The 14,966-nt window shown below is 44.2% G+C and overlaps 3 protein-coding genes and 1 pseudogene across 3 annotated transcripts; 3 read left to right on the forward strand and 1 right to left on the reverse strand.

Moving 5' to 3' along the window:
• Window positions 1-242: 242 nt before the first annotated feature.
• On the reverse strand, window positions 243-1,390 carry LOC133131535 (leukotriene B4 receptor 1-like). The gene has a single exon (XM_061246914.1). The coding sequence runs from the start codon at window positions 1,348-1,350 to the stop codon at window positions 244-246; it is 1,107 nt and encodes a 368-aa protein (XP_061102898.1). The 5' UTR covers window positions 1,351-1,390; the 3' UTR covers window position 243.
• Window positions 1,391-5,242: 3,852 nt separating this feature from the next.
• Window positions 5,243-7,093, forward strand: LOC133131364 (leukotriene B4 receptor 1-like). Its single transcript, XM_061246680.1, has one exon. It carries the CDS (start codon window positions 5,317-5,319, stop codon window positions 6,226-6,228), a length of 912 nt encoding a protein of 303 aa, XP_061102664.1. The 5' UTR covers window positions 5,243-5,316; the 3' UTR covers window positions 6,229-7,093.
• Window positions 7,094-8,901: 1,808 nt separating this feature from the next.
• Window positions 8,902-9,822, forward strand: LOC133131536 (leukotriene B4 receptor 1-like). Its single transcript, XM_061246915.1, has one exon. The coding sequence runs from the start codon at window positions 8,902-8,904 to the stop codon at window positions 9,820-9,822; it is 921 nt and encodes a 306-aa protein (XP_061102899.1).
• A 1,883-nt stretch (window positions 9,823-11,705) lies between these two features.
• LOC133131537 (leukotriene B4 receptor 1-like) lies at window positions 11,706-12,560 on the forward strand (annotated as a pseudogene).
• The last annotated feature ends 2,406 nt before the right edge of the window (window positions 12,561-14,966 follow it).

Below are 14,966 nucleotides of genomic sequence, written 5' to 3' on the forward strand. Positions count from 1 at the left end.
AATTGGCAGGTGAATGAAAGCATGTTAGAGGATGTCAGCACTAGTTTGTCATCCAAAAAGCATTTTGCAAAACAATTAAAGTTGAGCATTCAGAACCATGGAAGAGAAGGACAATTAGCAGTCAAACAGGATGCTTCAAACAGCCTAACTACTGACTGTAAACAAGAGTAGAACATATGTACAGAATGAACATATGCATGAGGAGACACTAGATCACCACACGACAGCTTAAAATGGGCCTGTCTAAAGAGAGGATTTTTGGGTGTCTGGAACACACCTTGGTTTGAGCTCAGACGAAAGACTGGATGCTGGCTGCATGGGACGCAGCTCGGCCGTTGTGGCGAGGGTGATGTCAATGGACGAGATACCCAGCACGGCCCTCCTGCGGTCTGGTTCAGGCTTGTCAGGAAACTTGGGGTGACAGACACGCTCCATCCTCTTCAGCAGGCTGCTGCCATTCCGCAGGCTCCGAGAGGCAAAGGCGTACAGGAAGGGGTTCAGGCTGCTGTTGAGGAAAGTGAGGGCTCCTGCCACATTATGGCCTTGCCTGATGGCCTTCCGCAGCCTCGCCCCTACCTCCCTCCCTGGCCTCTCCCCCTCTACAAAGGTAGCCGCTGCTTGCACCAGGTTCAAGGCATGCCAGGGGGCCCAGAATAAGAAGAAGGCCACTACCACCCAGGTGACCAGTTGGTTGAGCCTATGGCTAGAGAGGACGGGGGAGCGACCCACTCTATGGATGATGCAGAGGTAGGAGGCGGTAAGGATGACACCTGGGACCAGGAACCCCAGAAGGGTCTCCAGAAGGAGTATGGTGGCCTCCTCCAGATGCGAGTGGAAGTGAGGTATGCAGGCTGGTCTCCCGCTCCCAGCCTCCTCTACCTTCCGCAAAATGGCTGCTGGAATTGCCAGGAAGCATGCCATGGCCCATAAGGAGGCCAGCAGAACCCTCTCGTCTCTCCCCCCTAGTTGGAGCCTGGCCTTGCAGAACGGTCGCAGAACCTTCAGGTAGCGATGGATGCTCATCAGGGTGATGGTCAGGACGCTGGCATACAGGCCGCAGTAGATAGCATAGGAGAGGATCTTGCAAGCAGCGTGTCCATACGGCCAACCTTCTAGTAGGGCCACTATCCACAAGGGCACCATAAGCAGGGACAAGATGTCTGTCAGGGCCAAGTTCAGCATCAGCTTCACCATCAGGGAGGCCTTGCGAAGGTGCCGGCTTATTGCCACTACGACCAGAAGGTTTCCGGGGATGCCCACCACACAGCACAATCCAAGGACAACACTGGTGGCAACGTCTTTGGTGTTCCAGGAAGTGGAATTGTGGCTGGAAATGTTGAGATGCTGCATGGTGTGAGATAAGGACTGGAGACTTGCTGCTGCTTCTGATGAAGTTCTCCAACCAAAAACTCTTCTTTCTTCTTTTTTCATATGCCCAATACCTACTTCTGAAACCAGGAACAACCTCTGAAATGTCAAAATAAATGCTCAGAAGACCCACAAATGACAGCCAGTCATAATTTGAACAGCTGCAGCTCTGAGGATCAAGTAACAAGAGACTGCCTGAAATGATATAAGGCTGACGATATTCTCTCTCTCACTTCCTATCAGATAGATGTGTGGTGTGTGATCTCATCTCTCAGCTCTGACCACATACAGCCTATGTTTCAATTGAAATTCACTGTTGCTCACTCTCCTTCACTACCACAAACACACAGAGCCCATGTAGCTGCACAGCAGATCATATAGTCTTGCAGTCAGTTTAAAAAGTAGAATTCATAATGGAGAACATGCTAAAGAACAATTTTTTTGTTGGTTTTATTATGAACATTTCCTGAACCAAAATCATGGGTCAGCAGTCTGGATTACAGTAAAAGGTGAGAGCAAAAACCAGCAGACCATACAGCCCACCAGGACCAGGAGTGAGAGGTAAGGAGAACATGTGTTAAGCAACAAAGTTCTTGAGGACAGGACTGTACGTCTGGATGATAGGGAGTGGGTTTCTTGAACAGGGGGTGACACAAGCTTGTTTGAAGATAGCGGGATGAATGGGAGGATATCAGAAGATGGACAGGAGGAGGAGTGTAGGGATATGATTCAGGGAGCCGATAGGATGATGGTAGGATAGTAAAAGTTCAGAGAGGTCAGCATCCGTATGAGGAAAGAAGGCAGAGAGAGAGAGGATGGGGTATTGGATGAGGAGGGTGGGGGGTAGTTTGGGGAGAGGCCTGATTTATTGTGTTTGAAGCCTCCATCATGAAAAAATAGCTGATGTTAGCAACCTTCCTATCAAAGAAGGTGACCATGTACAGCTACGGGTTGAAAGGGGTAGGGTGAGAGTTGAGGAAGTGGATAACAAGGTGTGACCAGGCATAACCACCACTGGATTACGCCAGAATGTGACCAGGCATAACCACCACTCGATTACACCAGAATGTGACCAGGCATAACCACCACTCGATTACGCCAGAATGTGACCAGGCATAACCACCACTCGATTACACCAGAATGTGACCAGGCATAACCACCACTCGATTACACCAGAATGTGACCAGGCATAACCACCACTCGATTACGCCAGAATGTGACCAGGCATAACCACCACTCGATTACACCAGAATGTGACCAGGCATAACCACCACTCGATTACGCCAGAATGTGACCAGGCATAACCACCACTCGATTACACCAGAATGTGACCAGGCATAACCGCCACTCGATTATGCCAGAATGTGACCAGGCATAACCACCACTCGATTACACCAGAATGTGACCGGGCATAACTGAATGAATACACCCTATGTTAGTGAAGGCCATTTCAACTGCTATAGAACTTTGGACATCACAAGATTTGCTTATGCTGCCATTTTGGCAGGAAACTCTCAGGCAAAATGAGGGAGTAGCATGGCAGTGTCATATTCACTTCAAACAACAAGACATTGATTGGTATATTAAAAAGCTTGACAGACTAAGTATCAGTGAGCTCTACTTTTCACAATGACCAAAACCACAGAAAGAGGGAATGTTCCTGACCTACAATATCCCAATCTGCTTAACTACCAGATAAACATTCCATCAGCTCGTCCGGTGACTATTTCTAGGGCTACAGACACGCTCCATCCTCGTCAGGAGACTGCTGCCATTCCGCAGGCTGCGAGAGGCGAAGGCGTACAGGAAGGGGTTCAGGCTGCTGTTGAGGAAAGTGAGGTCTCCTGCCACATTATGGCCTTGCCTGATGGCCTTCCGCAGCCTCGCCCCTACCTCCCTCCCTGGCCTCTCCCCCTCTACAAAGGCAGCTGCTGCTTGCACCAGGTTCAAGGCATGCCAGGGGGCCCAGAATAAGAAGAAGGCCACTACCACCCAGGTGACTAGTTGGTTGAGCCTATAGCTAGAGAGGACGGGGGAGTGACCCACTCTATGGATGATGCAGAGGTAGGAGGCGGTAAGGATGACACCTGGGACCAGGAACCCCAGAAGGGTCTCCAGAAGGAGTATGGTGGCCTCCTCCAGATGCGAGTGGAAGTGAGGTATGTAGGCTGGTCTCCCACTCCCAGCCTCCTACAATACCTACAATATCCCAATCTGCTTAACTACCAGATAAACATTCCATCAGCTAGTCCGGTGACTATTTCTAGGACTACAAGTGGACACAGATAGGATTTGTCATAATCATATACTGTTTTAAAATCAAAGTAACATTTATGCTGAAAAGAATGGCGCTTAATCAATTGCACTCCCAGATTCCTGACAAAATTGCATTGTTTTGATCAACACTGATTGTATTATTGTATGAAGCATTTCTGCTTGCCCACAATACATCTGAGGCTGAAATCATGACCTAAAGTGCAACTTTAAAAGTGAAACACTGCACTTGCCAGTTTGGTTTTACCCAATGCTGGTCCTATCCTTCACCATGGTTGGCATCACAGTGTCATCCTCTTCATGTGCTAGAAATCCTGGAGTGGTACATTTCCTCTCCCAGAACATCATAGTGGTTTGTCAAGCATGCACATTTTTCCTTCATAGTGGATCTGGAGAATCTTTTCTCACCACCTACTCAACCCAGCTCTTAGCATGAGTGATGATCTCCCATCTGAACTACAACTCCCTCCTGACTGGCCTCTGCCTACAGACTTCTGAAAAATCTCCAGAATGCTCTCTCTGTTCTGCTAGTGCTGTACACCTGTCCCCCCACCCACTCCTCCATGCCTGCATTACAAGGTCATGTTTTGCATCTGTTTAGCCACCCCCCACCCAAGTGGTGGAATGGGCTTCCCACTGCAGCCAAGACAGCAGATACCCCGTCCATCTTCTGACAAAGACCGAAGACTCACCTCCGACACTGAGAATGCACTATGGCTCCCCTGACCTCCTTTACGTATCTTTCCTTTCTTTTCTATTTCTTTTCTTTTCTTTTGATTACCTTTTGGACAGTGGTATACAGTGGGTTCTATAATTATTGGCATCCCTGATTGCAATGCACAAAAATACTCTTAAAAAATGAAATAAAACATTTAGAAAATTATAAGAAATGAATACAATTATTGAGATAAACTCAAAATGCCAACATGTGAAAAATACTGTACTTAATGTTTCAATGGAACCAAACAAAATCATACATTCATTTAATAAAAAAGCATTTCACCAAAATCAAGGTTCCATAATTATTGACACCCCTGGTTTAGATCTTTCCCTGTAATATTTTCCTTAAATGTCAAGGTTAAGGAACATATTTGGAATGATATTGGATCATTCCTCTATGCAGATCCTTTCAAGATGCTAGCTTGCTATCTTGCATTTATCATTTATTATACCATGGATCTTAACCAGAGCCCCTGGACCTCTGGAATTGAAACAGCCCAAGACCCACCACCATTTCACCATGGGTATGAGGTGTTTCTCCTTGTATGTATCTATTTCGATGCCAAACATACCAAAGCTGTATATGGGTATACATTGGGTATATGTCTAGTGGCATTTTATTTATTGCAATAACAATTGTTGTGTATTAGTTCAATACTATATTTATTGACTTTAAAAGGGCCGTTGCCCTTTTAGTTGTGATACCACAACTGTTCTCCACTACTTTATAGGAACATCTGATAAGTAACTGAAATGTTATGTAAAGCAATGCAATGTAATGTTATTTTGTGACACTCAATTATTGCCACACAGTAGGACAGGTCAGAGAAAAAGAGAAGTTAGCCATCTGGATTTCAGAGGACAATGTGAAGCAATTTGTGCAACATTTCCAGATTTCAGTTAGCCTGAGATGTCAGCTATATCGCTGGCCATTTGCTTAATATCAGTTTGAAGATGTCACAGCTCAATGACTCTGACCGAAGCCTGGACTCCATCAACTCTGACCACATAGCCCCTAGTGCTGTCATGGGGCTGTGCTGCTTGATTGGTGTCTTCGGCAATGTAGCAGTGGTTTCGGTGATAGTGTGCAATCACAAGAGGGGGGATTTAAACTTCACTCTGAAGCTGATGCTGAACCTGGCTTTCTCAGACATCCTGTCCCTCCTCACGCTGCCTGTGTGGATTTACAACTTGCTGCATGGCTGGACCCTTGGCCTTGGCGCATGCAAATTTACCTCCTACGTGGTCATTAGCAGCTTGTATGTCAGCGTGCTGACGGTCACCCTGATGAGCGTGCAGCGCTACGTAGCTGTGCTGTATTCTCAGTACTGGGCGAGGCTGCGTGGCACAGGTAAGAGGGCTCTCCTTGTTGCCTTGTGGGTACTGGCGGGTGTCCTTGCATCACCAGCGATCGCACTGGGGGATGTGGTCGGGCAAGAGATGCAATGCAAATGGCACTACAGATCGGACACGGAGGAAGCGGCCACCTTGTTCATGGAGATTCTGCTGGGGTTTGTAGTGCCTTTCTCCATCCTGGTCACCTCTTACTTCTGTCTCCACAAGAAAGTGAACCAGACCACCTTCTTCAGCAGCCAGAGGATGACCAGGCTGGTGACCAGCATTGTGGTCACCTTCTTCATCTTCTGGAGCCCCGTTCACATCACCAACATCCTGCAAATCTCTGCGGTCTTGCTCAAATCCAAAACTCTCAAGAACTTTGTGAAGAATTGCGTGGACTACACCCAGGCTCTGACCTTCCTCAACAGCTGTGTGAATCCCTTTCTCTATGCCTTTGCTACCCGCTGCCGTAAGGAGAACACAGAACAGTCTACAACGTCACAGGTTGTTTCAACTAGCAATTTATAACTCCCGGAGTGATATCAGTGTTGTTAACTCTGTGTTCCCTTGGATACTATCACCTATTTACAACAATTCATTGTAATCAGTCATTTACTGTTTGGTGTAATCATTTCTATATTGTTCCATTACTACTTTGTTAATTAAATGTATAAGAATTGTGTGTATGTAGCTTTGGAATTTTTTTACCATTGTTTTTAAACTGATTGTACACAATTTCACAATTGTGGAAAGTTATGCAAAAAGGCATTGTGATTGGAAATTTTATGTTCTTGCAACAGCCAATGCTAATTATATTCCAAGGATATTGCTCCATTTTGCTCACTGTTTGAAGAAGAATTGGTGGAAGAGGAATCAGTCCATTTTGTAAATTGATCTTCTATGCATTGTAGTCATAATATTCATAGTACGAGTACATAGTTGTTATGCATTCAAATATAATTGTTGGGTCCAATAAGAATGCGAAAAGTTATTCTTTAAGGCTTGTATTTTATTTATTCTTTTCTTTTGCTTGATGAGTGTTTATTGCCATACTGGCTATGCAGGCTATTTGGTATCTTTCCATTACACTGAAATATTTGGATCGGTGTATAGGTGACAGATTAATTATTCATACTGATTGAATGAGCTTGCTGTTAATTTCATTGATACTAAATTACGGTATTACTCGGCTTATGTAAATACTTTCGAATTAAAATGTTGTTGGCAGTTGCATCTACATATATTTTACACTGTCACAGTCATCTCTCAGAGGGACAATAAGAAAACAGAATTCATCACTGATATTGTATTTTAATTAATACCCTAATTTGCTTGATGCTTGATTGCATGCAGACACAGATAATAAAAAATAAAAAAAACATATCCATGATCACACACTTGTGGAGAACTTATGGATGAGAGTGCTTGTGTAGTGAATGATCTGGATGAGAGTGCATGTGTGGTGAATGATCTGGATGAGAGTGCATGTGTGATAAATGATCTGGATGAGAGTGCATGTGTGATGAATGTTCTAGATGAGAGTGCATGTGTGGTGAATGATCTGGATGAGAGTGCATGGAAAATAATTATCAATACTGCTGAAGCAACATTCTTTCTTAGTTGCTTCGCCAAGTGTCTTTATGTGGGAGAAACACTAGTAGGAGTCTCAATCACATTTGTGTCAGGATCCAGAACAATTAGACCCAGTAGTGAGAGCACAGAAGTGAGTTTATTAACTTGTTGGCGGAGTATACAGGTGAAGATCGATAGCCAGCAAACAGAATCAGCAGGAAATAGGCAGTTTATTAACAAGAGTCCAGGCAGAGGGTCAGTAGACCAGCAAACAGAAATAACAGGGATAATCCAAAACGAAGTTGAAGTCAGAGGCAAAGGGTTGATAATAATTGGGCAGTTCAAACAAAAACAGAATCCAGAAACAAAAGTCGATAAGCCAAAATGTGTTGATAAACTACGGACCAAAACAAAACAGAAGGATAAAGCAGGAGGTGGAAGTCTAAGACAAAACAGTTCGTAACAGAAATCAATCAGATAATAACACTGGAGAGTATGGTCGGGACACCTAACACTTTGTGCCTAAAAAGGATGATGTTTTGTGTTTTGCATTGCTAAATAAAAGACTGCCTTTGGTTGCATTGGAGGAAATCACTCAGAATCAATATTTCTGAGGAGGATATTGAAAATGCTTTTGTCTCCTCATTAGAGAGCATCAGTGACTTGACCCCATTTCATATCGGAGAACATCGAATTACATTCTCAAAATATTTTATTCTTATTTAGGATACTTATAAATAAGGTGCAGTTCTGCTTTTTAATAATAAATGGCATGTGAAATTGTGGGACGTTTGTGATGCTTTTTGATGGGGGTTGGGTATTTGTCTTCAATCAATGGACCTCAATCTATTTACTATTAGACTGAATGTTTTTATTTTAATGATGGTAGTTATTTCTTACAATAGAGCAAGGAGAGGGAGGTTGAGAGGGATAGGTACGGGGAGGGTGACAGGCAGAGGAGGAGTAACAACACTTTTTTTCAGAAGCATTTCAGATAGTCTTCCAGGATCAGTTTAGTATAAAATATATAGTATTTTACACCTCATAACACCCATAATATAATTTAGTTACCAGGTGTCCTTTTGGAGTCTCCAAATTACCTTTTTGGAAACCCATCTTGACATAGCTCAGAAAAACAATGATGAATAGTCATTTATGGTGACATTGTCTTCAAATTTAAAAGGGATTTGTCCAGAGTTGTGGCTGAGGCTCCATCGTGTTTCTAAGCCCACTGGCCAGAAGCATCTGTACGGTGAGAAACATCCTTTCGGTGAGAAAATAGTCTTCCACTTCCACTGTGTTTGCACTTCTGTAACCTTTCAGAAGATAATTATTATTCCTGCAGTCAAGGATTGAAGAATCGTAACCATTTTATTTTGGGCATGTCATTTTCAAGCTTCAACCACAACTGTCATTCACCTCTAAACTGTTAGCATGCCAAGCCAGCCTTAATAGAAACACGTAACAATACAGGAAACAAAGAGCAGACTCATTTCATGAAGTGAAATGTGGTGCCTTTTGCTTAAAAAATAAGAAGTGTAAGGTTGGTCTTGCTAACACTGCTGCATTACACATAAAGCTGTGGATTACTTCCTGCCTAAATGACAGTTGCTGGTCTCTTACCTCACTATGCAGCACCTCAACACCTCCACCTCCAACTCCACCGTCTCCTGGAACACTGACCGTGTGGCCCCCAGTGTGATCATGGGGCTTTGCTGTTTGGTGGGCGTCCCTGGCAACATTGCGGTCATCGTGGTGATAGTGCGCAGGTACAGGAGTAAGAATTTCACTCTGAAGCTGATGCTGAACCTGGCGGTCTCTGACCTCTTGTCCCTCATCACACTGCCTGTGTGGATCTACACCTGGCTGTATGGCTGGGTGTTTCAACGGTTGACCTGCAAGCTAATAGCTTATTTTCTCTACTGTAATTTATACTCAAACCTGCTGACGGTCACCATGATGAGTGTGCAGCGCTACCTGGCTGTGCTGTACCCTCAGTCCTGGGCTAGGCTGCGTGGGATGGGTGAGAGGGTTCTGCTGGTCACCATGTGGGGGCTGTCAGGTGTACTTGCCTCTTCCATGATCGTGGTTCGGGATGTGGTTCTGGACAAGGATAAAGGACAGTACAGTTGTGTTAGGACGTACAGGTCTGACGGGGAGAAAGTGGCCGTTCTGTTCATTGAGACACTGCTGGCATTTGTTATCCCTTTCTCCATCCTGGTTACTTTTTACTTCTGCCTCCACAAGAAAGTGAAACAGACCGCCTTCTTCAACAGCCAGAGGATGACCAGGCTGGTGACCAGCATTGTGGTCACCTTCTTCATCTTCTGGAGTCCCTTCCATGTCATCAACGTGCTGAAAATGTCATCGGTTGTACTGAAGTCCAAAAGTCTGCAAAAATTCTCTGAGACTGCTTGGTACATTACTGGGGCTCTGACCTTCATTAACAGCTGTGTGGACCCCTTCCTCTATGCCTTCAGCTCACGAAACCTCCGGCAAGATGCCCAGCCTTCAGAAAACACAGCAGATGCTTCCACCAGGAATGTCTAAACACCTGGCCATCGTCCTACCATCTCCACAGCTGAGTAACTCCATTCTTACTGCAACAGTACACTGTCTGTTGTTCGAATTTATAAACAATTTAGGCATTTAGTAGAAATATTTAGCCACAATGACTTACAAAAGGGGCGATAAAATGATAATAGGAAATCACCAAAATAAAGGAAGAATTGCTACAATTTTAAAAGTTTTAAATTGATGAATAGTACTGGAATTCAGGCAAAAAAAAATTAGGGTTTTCATTAGTTTTCAGACAAAAGCCAGTGATTCTGTCTTGCTGGCTGAGAGGGGAGCTTGTTCCTTCACTGGGGAATGAGAGTAGAGGGGAGCGGGGGATGTGAGGAGAGAAAGCTCCCTGAAGAGAAGGGACAGCCTGCTGACTGGAGGAGACTGAGCAGAGCATTCCGGTTGGAGTCTATCAGTGCCTAAAACAAGGAGGGGGCAGTAGCTCTTGCAGCTTGGTACACAAGAGCAACTTGTAGAGTAACTTGGATACAGGAAGTTCCTGAAATGGAGGGCTCTTTCCAATCGCTTATATTTCATTTCATTCTTCCTTTCCTTGCTCCTTTTCCACCTCAGTGAGGCAAGAAAGGAAGTGAGAAAAGGAGATGAAGATGGGGGAATCGAGAACTTGAATAAGGCAAATGGAATATCCTGGCTTCAGAAGACGTCGGGTCGCAGACATGTCAGTTCCAGGGGCCAGCTTCTGAGTTATCAGTTTTGCCAATTGATAAGTCGCCTTGAGTGGTACCAACATTTGTGCTCAAAAAGCCTATTTTCACATTGGACAAAACTGGAGGTAGTATGTGGGCGTGAGCATGATGAAGTCACCCAGGAATGTGAAAAGATTTCAGCTGAAACATACATCGTTGTACACTCTGCCGGGGGAGTGGAGAAGGAAAGAGTTGAAGCCGCATTGTTCATCTACTTCAAAAATGGGACCGTGGAGGGAAGGAGTCCACAAAGATTGGTTTCCGGGGCATGGAGTGGAGGAGGGTGGTAGGGGTGTGCATTTTTCGACTAATGGGACACATCCCTTGTTGTGCATATGACTAGGCATGTAACCAAGGACACAACTGAGCATGTGCATTTGCTGTTCTTACTGTGTGGTAGGCTAATATTTCACTGTGTTCCTGCTTAATAAAGTAGTTCAGCTTGAAATCCTTTCACTGTCAGTTTCATCATTGAACTGTTGCCGCCAACAAATTTCCAGCGTTGGGTCCGAATTTGAACTCCGGGAATGAGGAACAGGCGTCTTTACCCCTTTTAGGGTGACATAATCAAAGATCAGCAATGTGGTGTCTGGGATGTCCCATGACAGTGCACTGAAAAGTCTAGCATGTCAGAATTCTTTGCATTTTCCTGTGTAGTTTGACACTTCTGACGACCCTGTGACTATGGCACTATGATTGCCTAATCTGTCACGATGACCATCATGAAATAAATAAATATTGTGTAGTCTGTAGGGAAATGTATAGTCTTGACTAGATGGAACTTGAGGGCAGGCTTGGTCGGGCAGGTGACATTTGAATTTGCATTCCGCTAAACAGAGTGCATATTAATGCACCTCAATGATGAATACAATCGTGACACAGATCATGCTTTTGCCGTTGGCATGTTGGCATGCTATCCTTCCCAAAGGGAACACTTTGCATGATGTTATCCATGTACTGTATGTTCCCTCTACAATATGTAGTGTTCACTCTAATATGCAGTAGTGGAACATTCAGGCTTGGTTTCTTCAGAATGTCCTGTGCAGTCTGTCCCCTCTATCCTGGAACATTCAAAGTGACTTTACCTTGGCATTTCTACTTTTCTACTGTAGTTCCCCCTCATGTACCTCTAGCACTTCACTATGACTCTGTTATGGAAATATGACCCCCACTGTGGCCCTGGGGCTTTGCTGTTTGGTGGGTGTCCCTGGTAACATTGCAGTCATCGTGGTGATAGTGCGCAGGTACAGGAGTAAGAATTTCTCCCTGAAGTTGATGCTGAACCTAGCAGTCTCTGACCTCTTTTCCCTCATCACACTGGTGTGGATCTACACCTGACTGCATGGCTGGGTGTTTCAACAGTTGATCTGCAAGTTAGTAGCTAACTTACTGTAATTTATACTCACACCTGCTGACGGTCACCATGATGAGTGTGCAGCGCTACCTGGCTGTGCTGTACCCTCAGTCCTGGGCTAGGCTGCGTGGGATGGGTGAGAGGGTTCTGCTGGTCACCATGTGGGGGCTGTCAGGTGTACTTGCCTCTCCCATGATTGTGGTTCGGGATGTGGTTCTGGACAAGGATAAAGGACAATACAGTTGTGTTAGGACGTACAGGTCTGACGGGGAGAAAGTGGCCGTTCTGTTCATGGAGACTCTGCTGGCATTTGTTATCCCTTTCTCCATCCTGGTTACTTTTTACTTCTGCCTCCAAAAAAAGTGAAACAGACCGCCTTCTTCAACAGCCAGAGGATGACCAGGCTGGTGACCAGCATCGTGGTCACCTTCTTCATCTTCTGGAGTCCCTTCCATGTCATCAACATGCTGAAAATGTCATCGGTTGTACTGAAGTCCAAAAGTCTGCAAAAATTCTCTGAGACTGCTTGGTACATTACTGCGGCTCTGACCTTCATTAACAGCTGTGTGGACCCCTTCCTCTATGCCTTCAGCTCACGAAACCTCCGGCAAGATGCCCAGCCATCAGAAAACACAGCAGATGCTTCCACCAGGAATGTCTAAACACCTGGCCATCATCCTACCATCTCCACAGCTGAGTAACTCCATTCTTACTGCAACAGTAAACTGTCTGTTGTTCGAAATTATAAATAATTTAGGAATTTAGTAGAAATATTTAGCCACAATGACTTACAAAAGGGGCGATAAAATGATAAAGTTAAAGTTTTAAATTGATGAATAGTACTGGAATTCATTCAAAATTGTAAATGTAAAAATTAGGGTTTTCATTAGTTTTCAGACAAAAGCCAGTGATTCTGTCTTGCTGGCTGAGAGGGGAGCTTGTTCCTTCACTGGGGAATGAGAGTAGAGGGGAGCGGGGGATGTGAGGAGAGAAAGCTCCCTGAAGAGAAGGGACAGTCTGCTGCCTGGATAAGACTGAGCAGAGCGTTCTGGTTGGAGTCTATCAGTGCCTAAAACAAGGAGGGTGCAGTAGTTCTTGCAGCTTGGTACACAAGAGCAAGTAAATTGGATACAGGAAGTCACTGAAATGGAGGGCTCTTTCCAATCGCTTATATTTCATTTCATTCTTCCTTTCCTTGCTCCTTTTCTACCTCAGGGAGGAAAGAAAGAAAGTGAGAAAAGGAGGTGAAGATGGGGGAATCGAGAACTTGAATAAGGCAAATGGAATATCCTGGCTTCAGAGGACGTTGGGTCGAAGACATGTCAGCTTCTGAGTTATCAGTTCTGCCAATTGATAAGTCGCCTTGAGTGGTACCAACATTTGTGCTCAAAAAGCCTATTTTCACATTGGACAAAACTGGAGGTAGTATGTGGGCGTGAGCATGATGAAGACTCCCAGGAATGTGAAAAGATTTCAGCTGAAACATACATCGTTGTACACTCTGCCGGGGGAGTGGAGAAAGAAAGAGTTGAAGCCGCATTGTTCATCTACTTCAAAAATGGGACCGTGGAGGGAAGGAGTCCACAAAGATTGGTTTCCGGGGCATGGAGTGGAGGAGGGTGGTAGGGGTGTGCATTTTTCGACTAATGGGACACATCCCTTGTTGTGCATATGACTAGGCATGTGACCAAGAACACAACTGAGCATGTGCCTTTGCTGTTCTTACTGTGTGGTAGGCTAATATTTCACTGTAATAAAGCATATTGAAATGTCCGTTTGTCTGTTTTAATTGTCCATGTTTATTTCACCATTTCCTCATGCATAGTGCACTTGCAGACCAGTTTCTCCACAATATAAATATAAATATCCAAGCTAACTTCATGAATGGATAATTATGCCAGCTCCCCTGATTACCTTCATGTGTGATCAAATTCTAAATTGGAAACGATCAAGCCAAACCGTGAATTCCTCCAGAATTTTTGTTCGCACGTCATTTATTTAAAATGCTAGGCCCATCTCCACTCACCAGGTAGGTTACTTCCTTGTAGCCCTATTTGCAAGTGAGCAGCAAGTGATAGTGTCTTATAAGGGTTTTCTCACTGTATCAAACTAGCAAGGTTCTTCATGGGATGCTTAAGGAGCGTGTTAGGTTTTTGGTATAATCCTTAAGGATCCTGTCAGGATCTTCAAATAAATTGCTATAATCCTTAAAGATCTCAAAATCAGATCTCTGATTCTACCAAGATTCTCCCAGCAGCCAATCAGCGGGCAAAATGATGATATTAGTCATTTTAAACTGTCAATTAATAACTTGTTGAAGAAATTAAGGCATGTTTTACAAAACACAGCAATCTATGACAATAGGTTATAAAACATAGCATGACAACAAAAAGTACAGTCAGTCTAAGAGGTTACCTAGATGGCAAACATCGTAACTAAATTTCAAATCAACTGATATTGCTATTCTAACTGCAACCTCAGGAATATGCAAGTTCTCCGGATGCAGTGTATGTAGCACACTGTGGTGCATGGATGAGCCTCACAGTCTTGGATTGAATCCGGATCATGCCAGTGCTGACTGTGGTTGGTGACACCTAGCAAAATAGCAAAGGGAAAATAGAAATGTTCATAGCAAATATTAATCGTTCAAATCACTGTTAAAAGCGGCCAAAAGTTGCGATGCTTTCAATTTAAACTGACAAATTATGAAATAAAAAATATACGAAGTATAATTGTGAGTGATTTTGTAATGTAAAATATTCAATGGCATAGTATTGTAGCACCACGTGTCCTCGCTCTTCCAGGTGAGCAAAAGACTTGAACCTGCTAATTCAGCAATCTTTGAATTAACTGTTTGTTTAATCCTTTAACTAGATCAGCGAACAACATAATTGCGCAGAAAAATATGTACAGTGCGTGTGTAAAATAAATATATGTCAACCTGTACGGGACCAGGGGGCAGTTGGGGGCAGTATCGGCCTGTTTGCCACAACTGCTTGAAGCCTGACTGTTTGCCTGTGTTCCTGCTTAATAAAGTAGTTCAGCTTGAAATCCATTCACTGTCAGTT

Source organism: Conger conger, chromosome 6, assembly GCF_963514075.1.
Source record: "Conger conger chromosome 6, fConCon1.1, whole genome shotgun sequence".
NCBI lineage: Eukaryota > Metazoa > Chordata > Actinopteri > Anguilliformes > Congridae > Conger > Conger conger.